Below are 15,710 nucleotides of genomic sequence, written 5' to 3'. Positions count from 1 at the left end.
GCTAGAGCGCAACTAGCGCTAGAGCGCAACTAGCGCTAGAGCGCAACTAGCGCTAGAGCGCAACTAGCGCTAGAGCGCAACTAGCGCTAGAGCGCAACTAGCGCTAGAGCGCAACTAGCGCTAGAGCGCAACTAGCGCTAGAGCGCAACTAGCGCTAGAGCGCAACTAGCGCTAGAGCGCAACTAGCGCTAGAGCGCAACTAGCGCTAGAACGCAACTAGCGCTAGAGCGCTAATAATCATTAGTTGGAAATTCCAAGTGAATTAGCTTAGACTGCAATTCTTAGTACTCAGCCGCCGAAAATCACTAAAAAGTTGGGTTTACTCACTGCCCCAGGGAATACGGGCTTGATATTGGGTGGGTCAGGTACGTTGACAATGGTTAAGTGTATGTATGGGTGTCGATACAGCATTAAAAGTGGCAAAAGTCATGACCTGAGATCTAAATAGATTGTTTGTTTGCAGTCTACAATAACCGAACATTTGCCTTATAACAAAGTCATAAATTTCTGATAAATGAAAAAAAATTTTCTGATGAATGTGCTTGTCAGTTATTGATAGTCATTACGTATTGATCAGATATCACTAAAAGCGACAAGTAGAGGATAACTCCAAGTGTATTGATACCTTTTAGACTAAATGAGTGCTTGTCACTTAAGGACGCGGTAGTGGTTATTCTATGATTATGTATTCTTTGGTATTTTGTCTTGTGTATCTCTCTGGAGTAGTCGTAACGAATCCAAAAGCACCGGCATAGGTTGCTCGCCAACCATTCAGTTGCGAAATTGTCGCATGATATACCAGCTCTCACATTACCTTTCTATATTATTAGTATCGAGATGTGACGACTTCAGCGACTCGGGCTATTCAGAACAATTTTCTTGACTCTAGCAAACAAGACGCTATCAACACTTTGCTGTTAGGCAGCACGAAGCGGAATGTTCTAGATGACGTGGCCTACACACTGAACCTAACGAACAGCATGCATGGTAAGAGTGTACTTCTTCCTTAGTCTGTTACTCTCAACTAGAGTGAGCACATCCCACTAGTCTTTTTGACTGTATAGATAAACTAAATGTTCTGTGGAGGTTTGACTGCACAGATAAACTACATGTTCTGTGGAGGGTTGACTGTACAGATGAGCTATATTTTCTGCGGAGGTTTGACTGCACAGATAAACTATATGTTCTATGAAGGTTTGACCATACCGATAAACTAATGTTCTGGCAATGCTGCTGATGTCTTCAGTCGTTTGGTGCGTTTTATATCGAGGCTCCAGTCGAATTGTATAACAAGTGATTGTTACTATTTCTTGTACAGCATCGACGAGTTTAACAGAGTCCCTCGCGCTTACGCGCCAAGATTATACTTGCACTGAAGATATCAGAGTCTGTCTCGCCACCTGGAATGTTAATGGTGGGACATTCTTTAGAAGTATAGCTTTCAGGGATGAATCGCTCGCAGACTGGCTTCTGGATGTTTACTCCAATTCTCTCAAGACTGCCCCAGGTACCCAACCTAGATTGTTATCCTTCATTTAGAAGCATTTAGGGCTACCAAATTATAGAGGGAGTGTTCAGTTACTTTCCATGTTTAAGCATTGAATCACTTGTGAGATATTTAAAACCTTATGATTTGCTAAACTCATCTCGAATTTGAACAACTTTGTATGGTAAAATCTTCTTCATGCTTGAAGTTATGCTATAGCCAATTATAGATTTGTCTTCCTTGCTTTATCTCTTCGTGTTGGACTTTCGCAACGCTGATAACTGGGCTTTTTAGTTGTAGACTAGGCTACGCTTCATGAGCTTATGTAGTGAAAAGTGAAGCATTCAACGGTTTTGTGTCTTTAGTGCTGCTGAGGATGGAAGGTTTTGCGTAAGCACATTTTCAAAAATTTAATACGTGTAATAAGAACAAAACAGCAATTCAACAAATAAGAAACCTAACAAATTTTAATAATGATATACTATTGCTCATATTTATAGAATCAGCATGCGATCGACTTTAATTTAATGTGAAGAGTTAGGTCAAACGACAAATTATATTTTATATGTTTATGAACTTTCTGTTGCTACAACCTACAATTCATTATCCCGACTCTTCCACAAGACTGTTAGATTATGGTGGACCGACGCCATACCACGTTAATTCATTCCAGCAGTGCCATTGTAAGACGAAAATGTTGTATAGAGGGGTATAGAAACACATATTACCGTAAAACCTCTAATTGAACGCCACCTTTATTTGAATGCCACTTCTATTTGACCGCCACTATGAGAGAAGGGTTGGAAAATAGAGCGCCCCCTCCATTTGACTTCCACTTTGACAATCTTTGATCTCTATGGGCCCATAATATCAAGTGATCAATAGAAAAGTGATCAATCGAAAAGTGGTCAATAACAATCAATTCTCTCGTTGTTCAACTCCGAAGCTTTTAGCTTGTTTTTCGTTAAAACATGTACATAAAAATGATCTACATTTACGATGGTACAAAGGTTACGTGTAGCGAGCAAGACTTTTATGCGTTGCATTTGTGCTAAATGCAACGCGTAAAAGTTTTGCTCTGCAAAAAAATTATTTGGACGCTAATATCGACTAGTTAGTCAGTGCAGAAGAAGATTTGAGGTCAGAAGACATTGTGGAAGGTATTAAACAGCTAGAAGATGTTGATACATATTTAGGTATAGCTTTCAGGGATGAACCGCTCGCAGACTGGCTCTCATCTATAGCAATGTCTCATCAATAGCAATGTCTCCGAGGTCACATTTAAAGTTTGATTCCAACAATCATGAGTAAATACAAAATAAAATATATATCAATCAAGATGTGTAACATCGCAACTTGAATGCAATCATAAATTTATAATGAAAGGGACAAACAGGAAATGCGACTATTGATGCCATTTTTGGAGAAGTATTTTTCTTCTCAGCGCTGTAACTGTTACAATGTTTGTCGATTTTAATCTAAAAAAGCCTGGCAGTCAGATCACCCGAAACAACAAACAAAATCTCAAATGATAAAAAGTATCTATACTTTTTGAGAATGTCTTTTAAAAGTTGACGTGAGTGAGCCTTTAAGTCAGTTGGTCTTGATGGCTTATTGATGCTGCAACCTCAATATTGCAATCAATTAAGACAGCTTGCAGCGTTCATTGGTATTTACTGCTTACCCCCTCGCTGTTCAATGTTGGGTATTTGCATTTGTCTCTTTCAGCTAATCAATAAAACATATCTCTTGCTGATTAGGTGGTTGGGTTTGCTTCATACTCACTGTTTCATGTCTGTGCAGAGACATGTGATCTCTCTGGAGACCCCGGGGTCGGCACTGATATCTTCGCTATAGGCTTTGAGGAGATTGTAGACTTAAATGCCAAGAATATTACTAGCGCTAGGTAAGAAGCTCGAGGTGGCAGTTGTAATGCTGGCTACTGTTTTCATTTCCTGTGAGTTTTGGCCATATTCATGTTGGGTTGTGCTAAAATACTACCGTTTTGGGATTGCTGCAGTTTTCCTAGAGATTGATATTGCATTAGTATTATTACCATTTGTCTATTGTATTAGTACTAAATGCTGTGTCTTGTTGTATAGCTATTGGTTTGCTTTCTTCAGCACGTCCAATCAGAAGACCTGGGGTATGGAGTTGGAGAAGACTCTGTCTAGGGACCACAAGTACATCTTACTGACTAGTGTTCAGCTTGTGGGAGTTTGTCTGTTCGTTTTCGTGAGGCCCCATTTAGCGCCTGTCATCAGGTATGTTCCTAGATTAGCCTCTTATAATTTATGACACATATGTCTCTTACGTAATGTCAAACATGTAACCATTACGTGATTACCAACTGCATCGTTTGTCATAGGGTTCTAAGGTACTACATGTATTATAGGCTGATGCTATGCCTTGTGGGAGTAAATATATGCCTAGCTGAAGTGAATGGTTTCTTATAAGACCGATTGTGGTCATCTTCTTGCATCAAATTGCAAATAATTTTTAGTGTTAGAAGTTAGTGCAGACTTTTTGCATGTGCATTAACAACATTAAACATCATGTGTTCTATCCTCTAATACCTTGCAGTTTACTCTGAACCTAGGATCACCTGAACATACAGGTTTTCAGCAGATGATATGAAATTGAGTCACATATTTGACTCTAGAGCTGTGTGAAATAAACTGAATCCTTTGGAAAACTAAAATTCTCATTTACAATATTGTTACTATTACACTATATATAGTCATATATGACTATATATAGTCATATATGACTATATATGTCATATATGATTATATATGTCATATATGATTATATATGTCATATATGACTATATATAGTCATATATGCCTATATATAATCATGTATGACTATATATGTCATATATGATTATATATATATGTCATATATGATTATATATGTCATATATGACTATATATGTCATATATGATCTGAAATCTTGAGATCTTCAACCATTAAAAAATGAAATGTTCATAATTTAGCCTACATAATCAAAAAAATATTTGTACAGCATAGTCTCTGCTGCTGTTTGGTTTATGTGTTTGAAATGAGGACAAAATGAGGATTAATTAGTATATAATTTATGGCTATTGACTAAATTCACAATGAGTAACAATGTAAATGAGATTTTTAGTCTTCCATCAAAGGGGTCCAGTTAATTTTGCATACGGCTGTATATTATTGATGATAATTTGCAGATAAGAAACAATTGCTTGTCAGTCCTAACTGTTTAGTCATGTTTGCAAGAACACACCATTCTGAAACATCGAATTTGAATTGCAGAGATGTGGCAGTGGACAGTGTGAAGACAGGCCTTGGTGGAGCTGCCGGAAACAAGGGAGCAGTCGCTATCCGATTTATGCTGTACAACAGCTCCTTGTGCTTTGTTTGTGCACACTTTACCGCCGGCCAGTCAGGCGTTAAGGAAAGAAACAATGACTTTGCTGAGATTTGTAATAAAATCTCTTTTCCTATGGTAATTTTCTTTATAGTTTTTTTTCTCTTTAGTTTCATGCTCTCTGTAACTCTAAGCAAGTTTGTACCAATCTGGCTGACTCCAGTACGGTGGTACCTTGAGATACAAATTTAATTTGTTCTATAACCATCGGTGTATGTAAAAAAATTGTATCTCAAACACATTTTCTCATGTAAAATAATGTAATATGTATTAATGCGTTCCAACTATATGCAACCACCATAAAATACAGTTAAATAACATTCAATATACCAATTTGTATGTAAATAAACTAGTAATAACACGCATGATGATAAAATAACATTTACGTACACTTAATAACTAAATAAACACAAATGAAAACATTGCTAAACTAATTTCAAATCTTTTTTCTTTTTGAGCTTTTAATTTTTTTAAAAATTTCGTAATCATCACTTTGGCTAATCATGCTTTGCTATAATTTCGCGCTTATTTTCCATCGATATTATTTTCTTAGACTTCCTTTTCATCACCTTTGTTTTTAGTCTTGAAACTCATGGTTGAATAATAATACGCAATAAGAATGTATAACCCAAAATAAAACAAAACACAATGAATAAGCAAACATGTGTGAACGGAGCGGCGGTAATAACCAAACAGGCTAAAAAATGCACTGCTCCCTAGCGGCACTCACGGCGATCATCGATTCGTATCTCAAATTTCTTGTCGTATGTCAAAACAAAATTGTTAAAAAGTTTTATGTCATATTTCAAATAAATTGTATGCCCGGGCAATCATATCTCAAGGTACTATTGTATAGAAAATTCCAGTATACTCTTGGACTGAGCACAGTGTGTGTTTTTATAGAAAATGTAGATTCGTACTGCATTCGGGTGTCTCTTAATATTGCCTGCTACTTCAAACTTTGTCCTACATTTGAACTATAGAATCAATATTAGCTCCTCAGCTATGGGTTGCTATAATTAAGGTGGGGGTGACTTTCAAGAGCCATGAGTGTGTTGAACCCTCAGCTATGGTTTGACTATCATTAATGTGGGGGTGACTCCTAAGAGCCATATGTATGAGTTCTGAGGCTATGGTTTGCTATCATTAAGGTGGGGATGACTCTCAAGACTCCGGAGTCTGTTGAACTCTCAGCTCTGGTTTGACTATCATTAAGGGGGGTGACTCCTAAGAGCCATATGTATGAGTTCTAAGGCTATAGTTTGCTATCGCTACAGGGGGTGACTCTCAAGAGCCATATGTATTTAGTTCATATGCTATAGTTGGCTATTGTTACAGGGGGCAACTCTCAAGAGCCATGAGTATGTATTTTGGGTGGGAGACTTCAACTACAGAATCGACATGTCCAAGTCTGAGGTAGAGATGCTAGTCAAGAGTGGTAATTGGTCAGCGTTACAAGCTGCTGATCAATTGGCCAATCAGAAGAGAGACGGAAATGTAAGTAGTTTATAATAGTTTGAAAGGTTTTTTTCTAAATATTAACAAATGGGAGTGCAATCTTAAAGGTTTGACTTTTCTGTAATACGTTTGTACTAATACAATTTTACACAATATCACTTTCTTTTTCAGGGTAGTGCAAAAATTGTTCAAAGGCATATAGTCTCAGTAGGTTGACTCTACCTACCTCTTACAGGGCTATTGTTAAACTGGGAACTTTTCTGCGTCTGTCTGTTTAAGGGATTTGATAAGATAGGCTCAGACAGGTTATAGTTGCTAAAGACACCTGCTTTGACCTGTCATTAAACAAGTCAGTTATTCTAAAATCACCCACTGCTTCTCGTTGCTCAGGTCTTTCCAGACTATAAGGAAGGAATTCCCAACTTTGCACCAACATACAAGTATGACGCCTTCTGTGACGATTATGACACAAGTGAAAAGGCAAGAGTTCCTTCATGGACAGACAGATGTCTGTGGAAGCGTAACAAGCTCATCGCTTGGGATGAAGCAAAATGGCATCCAGGAAGGCTTTTAGTTTACAACCGAGCCGAGTTGAAGACCTCAGACCATAGGTCAGTGGCTCACTAGGTTACTAAGAGGGTTACTAAGGTGGAGCATTGTTGAGTAGGCTCTATTATACTGTAATTATTTATGCTTGGACTGCATATAATTTTCTTAAATTTGTGGGTTGTCCTCTCTCTCTATGCTTATTTCGATAACAGTTTGTAGTATCATGCTCTATTTTTGGCTATCAAGGTGCAATTTTTAACGGTATTCTAGCTCTACTGTAACTGGTCAGTCACAGAAAAGGTGCTCGTTGCTTTATTTCTTGGCTTCATGATTGAAATTGAAACAAAAAAAATCAGAACAGTACATTAACATATATAAATAGTTGATGACAGCGTATTCTGTGATGTTATTGACTTTGGTATACAGGCCGGTTGCGGCGCTGTTGGAGTTGCCAATTCTGAAGGTAGACAAGACGCTAAAGGACAGGGTGCAGGATCTTGTAGTACAAAAGGAGGGTCCCACTGATGGCACCGTAATAGTGGCCAGCTCAGATAAGCACGACATAACGGATGTGAATGCAAACATGATTCTGGATATGTTTGGGACCCTCGGAGAAATCATACTTGTCAGGTAGGCAAACAGAAGTAAAATTTTCTATGTTAGAGTTTTAAATGTTAGTAGCCGGGGCATCATCTGGTAAAGGTAAAATTATTTTCATTTCCTCATTCACTCAAATGCTAGAACATTTATATAGTTGACAGTATTGAAATGATTGCGCTCACTCACTTAATTATGTAAAGATGTTGTTGTTGTTGAAAAATTTCATAAAAAACTGAAAAAAACTTTTTGATTATTTTTGAGTGTGTTATCTCGGGGCGGTAAACAGAATCTGAAGTTGTCATAACTTAGTTTTTATATGGAGATTTGCTCTACAAAACAATAAAGTCAACACTAACAGTTATTTTTTATTTAGTAGTCAAATTACTACACTGTACATCCTCTTTTGTTCGTATATTTTTCTGTATATTTTTTGTTGCTGTTGTTTCTCAGGTTTGTCGAAGCAGAGATATTTATAACATACAGCAGTGGAAAATCCGCCCTACAAGCTGTCGAGCGGTTCAACAACTTTCAGGTGAATAAAACTTTTGAGGTTTCTGCTGTTGGTTCTGCATAGCTGTTGATTCTTTGGTAAATTGCAAATACATTTCAATGTTAGGAGTTGTGCCACATCTTTGCATGCGTATGAAACCTATGAGCTTTTCATCCTCTAATACCTTGCATGGTCTAGAGCTTTTTGGCTCAGGCCTTTTGAAAAATAGCACTGCTATTTTTACACCACAGAAATTATTTACATACAGCAAATAATTAACATGATGATAATAGCAAGAGAATGCAAAAAACATTTTATTCATAAAACTTCACATATAATTTGATTGAAGGATCTTGTGAACCACATTTGTCAAATACGTAAATGTAGCTGTTACTCTTTAAAAAAAGCTCTTATGTGTCTTATTCGTCTCAGTAAAAAAAATAAAAATGTTTGTATATATGCTCATAAAAAACTGATGCTGACTAAAAAATACATAAATAAAAATGTGAAACCGTCAAAATCACCATAAAAATCATATTGTTTGATAAAAATGGGATTAAAATGTGATCTGATTAATGTTATGTAAAAATGGTTTTTTTTTTCGCTTATACTTAAAATTTGTTGAGTCACAATGAAAGTTGTATAAATACTGAACTTTTAACCTGCGCCAAAAAGTCCTGCACCTAAAATCGTCTGCACCAGAACGTCTGTGCCATAAAGTCACATTCTGTACTTTGCAGTCTACCCTCAACTTACGATAACTTCAACATACAGGTTTTCAGTAGACGATATGAAATTGGAACAAAAATTTGACTTTACCTCCTAATTAATTTCAGCTTACGGCTTCAGAAGTTTCTCAAAAAAATTTATTTTTGTAAGTAAAAGAGAAGAAACTGGTAAAAATTAAAAGTAACTATCTTTATCACTACCTCTCAATCCCAATGTAACCTTGCAATGTCGACCTTACACTTCTCATTTTATGGCTCTACTTTAAAGTACCGAGTTGAGCATATTTTTATTGACTTATTATTTTACTAATTTAGTTTTTTGGCATACAGTTTAGTTTTTACATTTAACTTTTACCTATTTTTTAAGATGCACTGGTGTTAATGCTGTCCGTAATTACTTGAAGTATTTTCATTAAGTGCTGTGGGCTGTGAAACAAATAAAATTCAATACTCTGTATTTTTTTGGGTATGTCTACTCCAGCGCCTGACAGTTTTAGCATTCGAAGCAAATCTCTAAACAAATAGTTTCACATGAAAAGGTTTGAGTGCGGCTTTAATCCAAATTTTGTGGAGAGGCAAATCTGTCAGTTCATTTCAGATGTCACCAAGTCTATGTAGTCTATATAGCATATAGCACTGCTTATAGCACTTAGCAACATCATTACTGTCTTTGAAAACTTACTCTAGCTCGAGCAGCAGAGCATCACAGTCCGGCTCAGCATGGACGTTTGGTTAGCCAATGTGAAGAATGAACTGAGGACCGACACAAGCAAGGAGGCAACATTTTACTCACCTGTAACAAATGACCTGCTTGGGGAAGATTTCAAGCCTCAGCGCTCAATGAGCTTTATTGAGAGTGATGGTGAGCTCATTGCTTGAATCGTTCTGACAGAATACCAAGTCTTAGACAGTTTTTAAGCACTCTTCTTTTCGGAGTTATGCTCTCTTTTAATGTGCTTTGAGTCTAGTTTCTGTATTTCAAAGTTGTCTGCTATTACTTGCTAAAACCCTGCTACTTATTGTGTAGGGGAGGAAGATTTAGTAGAGATGGATGATAACTCGACTGCATACCTCGACCCATTAGGACTGGCTTTGGAAACTTCTTCTAGTACATCTACGGCATCAGGTATGCTATTAGATTTCTGCATGTTGCTCTGTGGTATGCTCAACGCAATTATCGTTCAATTGTTTTTAATCGTTTTAATTGTTTACAACTGCGATTGGGCAGAACAAAAATTTATCAAAGCTTCAAAACTTATGTCTGTAAAAATGAAAGATATGTATTCGTGCCATCTAGAATGATGCTTATTGAGGTAATTGCAAAGATTGTATTATGCATGGTTTTTTGGAAGCGTTTTATTATTGCATGAACAAGGCTTTTATCAATCATCTCATTTCTGTAGGCCGCAACACACCAGATAGTTTGCTAGACATCCCTATTGGCAAATCCATTCCACCCGCACGCCCTTCTAAGCCTCCAACCCGACCTCCTCCACCAAAGAAATCTGCATCAATAGGCGACTTGCTCACTGGTTCCCCACCTACATCAGAACCGCCTCCGGTATGCCTGTCTGACCTTTGATTTGCTTGTATTAATAAACTTTATCCTGGGTATGATATTACATGATTCATACTTGGGCATGTTAGACTATGACAAGTGTCTTGTGCCCTGTGAGTGATGTTTAAGCATGGATAATGCCAGTAATACGTCTGCAATCGCAGCATAATGTCTTCATGTGATCATGTCTTCAGCATAATGAGCTTCAAGATGAACTTACACAAAATTTTAGTAGATTTTAGTAGAAAGTGTCGATATTTTTCTATCATTCGCGATTGTGTTTAATGTTTGACGTGATCTGATTGCCAGGATGTTTGAAGATTAAAATTGACAAAACTTGATCGCAGATAAAACGCTCGGAAGCAGAGTATGTGCCAAAATGATGTCCCTAGTTTTGCGGCTGCCTGTCTCTATCGTTATTGATATCGACTATTGTGTTCAAGTTGCAGCGTTATGAGTCGCTATTATGTTATGTGTCTATATTCATTCGATCTATTTAGCGAAGTGCAACTATAGACATCAGAATCACCCTTTCACTTGAATCTGAGTATATTAACTGCGATCAAGTTTTTTCGATTTTAATCTTGAAACATCCCGGCAGTCAGATTTACCTCAAACATAAAAAACAATTGCAAAGGATAGAAAAATGTCGATACTTTCTAATAAAATTCTGTGTAAGTTCATCTTTGATAATATTCTTAATTCGAGGCCAAGTTAAAAATTGACTAAACAAAAACTTATGATCATCAACATTTCTCAAAATCATTTTCAGCGTGGTAGAAAGCTTATGAAACGGCCAGTCACTGTCTCATGTCATGTGAAGATGTGCTCTCTTTTCTAGACATCCTCCTATACCTCTGAAGACCCTACAAGAGCTAAAAATAGTGTGTTTGATACATTTGAAACAAAGCCTATCTCTACAGGTATGTTGCAGTGCCAAATAGTAGAGATATGATTATAAAATGTAGGTCTGAGAAGAGCTTGTTGTGTGAGCTTCTGGCGTGACTGTGTGAGGGGTTTATGAGAGATGAGTCTGTAGAACATTAGAAGCTCCTATGACATGCACCTCCTTTTATGTAAATTCCACTGAATGTAAATCATTTATGTAAAGTTTTTGAATCGTATTACATAAGAAATTTCATACAACGTAAAGAGTCAAGTTTGTGCATGTTCTCAAGTTTGATTTGAATAACGGGTGTCTCATAGTTAGTCTCTAAGTACCATTTTTTCTCTTGCCGCACTTGAGAGAAACAAACGACGTATAGGGGTATCTTCATTATATATACTAGTGCTTTAGCAGTCTAGTGTGCGGTGAGAAACCAACAGGTGTTACGGTAGAGCACAGAGAACAAGTGACTCTACAATTATTCAGAAATACTGTAATGCACTTGATTGGTGCAAGTGTTACAGTGTCAGTCTCTCAAATTGATTGTCAAAACCTACCCTGGCTTTGGACAGACATACGGACAGACAGACACGGCCTTTAATTATAGCAACGATGTATTTTTCTTGTACTTTATGTTAAACATACAATATTTTTTCTTTGCAGCATAGACCTTGCTGTGGAGAAAAATCGATTTAAATTGACATTGAAGGTGTGTGCTCCCCTTAAAATTACCGTATCATGGACCCTAAACAAGTGTAAGTGATAAGAAAAAATGACAAAGTTGTCGATACAAACCAATCATACTACAGTTACTGTACAGGCGTTAAATTGAAAAGCTAAATTTAGTTTTTCTCTTAGAAGGGTCAAAGAGGTGAGTTTGGGAAGATCTGGGAATGGAGTAGGCTATTTACATGTATTTTCTGCTTCGTATGATGTAAAATCTCTATAATGTAAATGCTCTTGGGTCTAATTATTCATTCTGTAGGGGCGTCTACTATACAAGCGGGTGGCACAGCGTGTAATATGAGTGTATGGTACTAGATTATGGCCAGAGAAAGTGGTGTTTGTAACGGAAGTTTTCAATCTGAGTATCTGTTATATAACAGTGTCTTATAAACTTATCATATCAAGACATGGCATGAAAATTTGATTAAAACACGTCATACAGTGTGAGTGTGTGCAGTGCAAACTCTTTGGAAATTTTTAAATATACATATCATTTTATAGCTAGTATTTCTGATAATGAGAACCATATTTGACCGTCGCCATGGATGGCGATCGGGAAAATAATGTGAATTGTTCAGGATTCAAGTTCACAACATTCAGATTAGCGGCCAACCACACTACCACCTGTGCTTACCATTCAAAATTTTGAATAATTCTGCTCAAACATTCTCTCGCAGCTCCCTAGACAGCCGGTGTATTGGTGTCTGATAATGATCGGTTGTAGCAAACCTACTACAACTATTAGTGTGTAAAAGAATGGATAACATGGAACACCTTTGCAGTATTTACAGCAAATATTTATCTAGTTTGCTGCATCATTGATATGGTGATTGGTAATTGGCTTTTTGGACGCATCCCCTGATCTCAACCAATTGCAATTGCTAAAACAATTGATAGTAAAAACAGCAAATATAGTACGTATAATAAAATATAGCAAAAATATCAAAATCTGCTTCATCTTTTTTTTAAATACAGTCCAACTTCAACATTTATTGTTAATCAGTTTCGACGTTTGTTTGGCTCGTCAAACCCATCATATGTTCAACGAAATATTCCTATAGACATACATTGTGTTTCATTTGACTCATTCCACATGCTAACAACAATGATAAATACTTCACGTGATTACAATTAAACTAAATACATTATCTAAAAACTAGATGCAGAAACCTAAATGATATGTAAACACTAAATTAATAAAATGATAATCAGTAAAAATAGGTTTTTATTGCAAACAAAGGCTTGATAATGTGTATTATAATTGTACTATTAATGAATCTGTAGAAGGCACAACTATTGTATACCCTGAAATACTTCCACATTGTCCACTAATAAATGCAATGCATATGTATTTACACATACGCATTGCATATGTGTAAATAGCTTCAAATGGAATAAAACTTCCAAATGTTTGTACATATAGATTTTTTAAAGAAATACAGATCTGTGGAATGCTAATTTTGGTGGGTTATAGCAAGACTGATGGTCTATAATTTGTAGTGAGATATTGGCTATTTTATGGAAGCCATTTCTGAGTGTATGACAGGCATCGACAATTCTGCGGTCTTCATAATAAATCAAGTGCCAAACAGATTTGAATGAACCTAACCCTCTTGAAATCTTAGATTGTGAATCCTATTTGTCAATAATTTATGCAAAGTTCACTTGACACGACTCCAATATCAGTTCTAATGCTATCTTATAAGTCTATTTCTACGCGTACATTATGTGCTTTATCTATGGCTTGCAGGTGTCTGATAAAATGAAATATGATGATGCATTAGTCTGACTTGAGTGATATTGATTTTCAATCTTCAAATATGGAATTATGTAAATGATGATAGTTTTCTTCCTCTCCCCAGCACTGCCAAAGCCTATCCACTTTTATCATTACGCTGATTTCACTTTTTATCTGATGAGTCGAGCAGCTTGGAAACCTCAAAATGTACACATAAGTTTGTTGATAGGACTTATCGATCTCGGTGAGCCTAGCTATCAAATTAAAATATAGAAGCGCATTCAGCGAATGATGCACGCGTTATTTCCTGCTAATCATTACATAAGCCGCAGTGTCATGTGATCATATTGATCAGCTTTTTCAATTTTCGCGAATGTTGCAGTTGCATCTAGCAAGCCCACTTCTGCTTGTCCATCCGGAAGTTATGTCTCGATCATTTCGCATCACGGAAATTAAACCAGCATACTCTATGTAATGACTCTAGTGCAGCTTGCACTATTGTTATTCTTAAAGGTTGACTTGCAACAAAATTCACATTACAGTTATTTGGTATCAAAAGATTCACCATGTCTTACTCTGTTGTAGGTGCCAAATACGTGGAAATGTGATTACAAGCCCTTAAAAGCTCAAAAACGAGAAGCCGCTGTAGATTGGAGTCTGTTTATTTATCTGACGTAGTCATTACAGTTTGGTTATCATCTTGTCACGTGATGTTCTCACGTGTATTGAAAGGCCAATAAAAAGCTCACTATAAAACATATCGTAGCACTAGTTTATGACAAACACTTCGGGTTTTACCGAAGTCCCCGTATTAAATATAGATGCTCGCTACTTTACAGTTTTGTTTCGGCATTATTCAATCGTCAAGTCGTAATTTGATCATGTGACCCAATATTTCGCAAATAATTTTTGCAGCACTTTTCGATTATCACAGGTAACCAACAGGCTCGTCATGATTATCAGACAATGATATGTACTCCTTCGAGCTAAGGTTAAAAAGTTTAACGATTTTTTACGGTAAGTTATAAGATATCACTGTTAAAAGTGACAGCATTACAATGACGATAAAACAGACGCGTAAAAACAATAGACATGGTTTTATTGAATGTGTGAAGTATATTTGTAAAAATATTTCGACGAATGAGGTTGCATGAAAGTGTAAACAGAAACCATCCTGTAAGAACTATGTCCCATTCGAGCCGTTTTGGAAAGCGAATCCAAACTACGGGGGTCTCGTGTGGCTGCGATTAACTGTTCGTTTTTGAGCTTTTAAGAGCTTGTAATCACATTAATCATATTTTGCACTTACAACACAACAGAGTAAGACATGGTGAATCTTTTGATATCAAATAACTGTAATGTGAATTTTGTTGCAAGTCAACCTTTAAGCTGTTATATACATGTACAACCCTTGAAATTATTCGCCTGACTAGAGGATCTGTACATGTTAATACGAATGAGAAAATCTAGGATGTTTGAAGTGTAGATACCTAATGCTTGAAGTTATCTCTCCTGATTAAATGTGGGAGTTAGCAGAGCACAGTCAACCTCGAAGACGAATTTCATTCATTTCAGTATCTGCTTCATATGCTAAAACTTCATATATACTCGATCATATATGTGTCATGATCACAGAAACCATGGTTAAGTCGGGATTATAAGATTTAGAGTTTTCTACACTAGCAGAAGGAGAAATTTCTCACAGCTATTTTGCAAAAAAAATTTTTGATTCTAGCTTAATTACAGCAGATTCTATGGTCAAAAAACTGAATGCACGTTTACCGTTCGTGCGAAAACATAGTTCCGAGAAGACTGGTGTTAAAGTTTGAGAAACAAAAACCAATGCAAAATTTTGTTTACATTTCAAAATGTCATAGCAACAAATATCAAGAAGTTGTGATATTTATCTAGATTTCTGTATTTATATTCAAAAAATTATGCTGAATTTAAAAATCTAAACAGATTTTAGCTAATTGTCACAGAAATAGCTTTATATTTATAAAAAAAAAACGTATTACTTAATTTTGCAGATATTAAAAATGGCCTGGCAGTATCGCGATATTGGGCACAGCCAAA

At 36.4% G+C, this 15,710-nt stretch overlaps 1 protein-coding gene across 1 annotated transcript in view; it reads left to right on the top strand.

The window, feature by feature from the left end:
• The window catches only part of LOC137401054 (synaptojanin-1-like), an 81,625-nt gene that overhangs the window by 61,356 nt on the left and 4,559 nt on the right, over positions 1-15,710 (top strand). The window contains exons 12-24 of the mRNA XM_068087405.1: positions 831-987; positions 1,319-1,507; positions 3,290-3,392; positions 3,610-3,750; positions 4,787-4,979; positions 6,240-6,398; positions 6,750-6,970; positions 7,335-7,538; positions 7,959-8,040; positions 9,414-9,588; positions 9,754-9,852; positions 10,130-10,287; positions 11,126-11,207. Coding sequence (XP_067943506.1) covers positions 831-987; positions 1,319-1,507; positions 3,290-3,392; positions 3,610-3,750; positions 4,787-4,979; positions 6,240-6,398; positions 6,750-6,970; positions 7,335-7,538; positions 7,959-8,040; positions 9,414-9,588; positions 9,754-9,852; positions 10,130-10,287; positions 11,126-11,207 — 1,963 coding nt within the window. The remainder of the gene's footprint in view (positions 1-830; positions 988-1,318; positions 1,508-3,289; positions 3,393-3,609; positions 3,751-4,786; positions 4,980-6,239; positions 6,399-6,749; positions 6,971-7,334; positions 7,539-7,958; positions 8,041-9,413; positions 9,589-9,753; positions 9,853-10,129; positions 10,288-11,125; positions 11,208-15,710) is intronic.

The sequence above is a fragment of the Watersipora subatra genome, chromosome 1 (genome assembly GCF_963576615.1).
Source record: "Watersipora subatra chromosome 1, tzWatSuba1.1, whole genome shotgun sequence".
NCBI lineage: Eukaryota > Metazoa > Bryozoa > Gymnolaemata > Cheilostomatida > Watersiporidae > Watersipora > Watersipora subatra.
The sequence above is the reverse complement of the archived record's forward strand: the minus strand, read 5'-3'. Positions and strand labels throughout refer to the sequence as shown.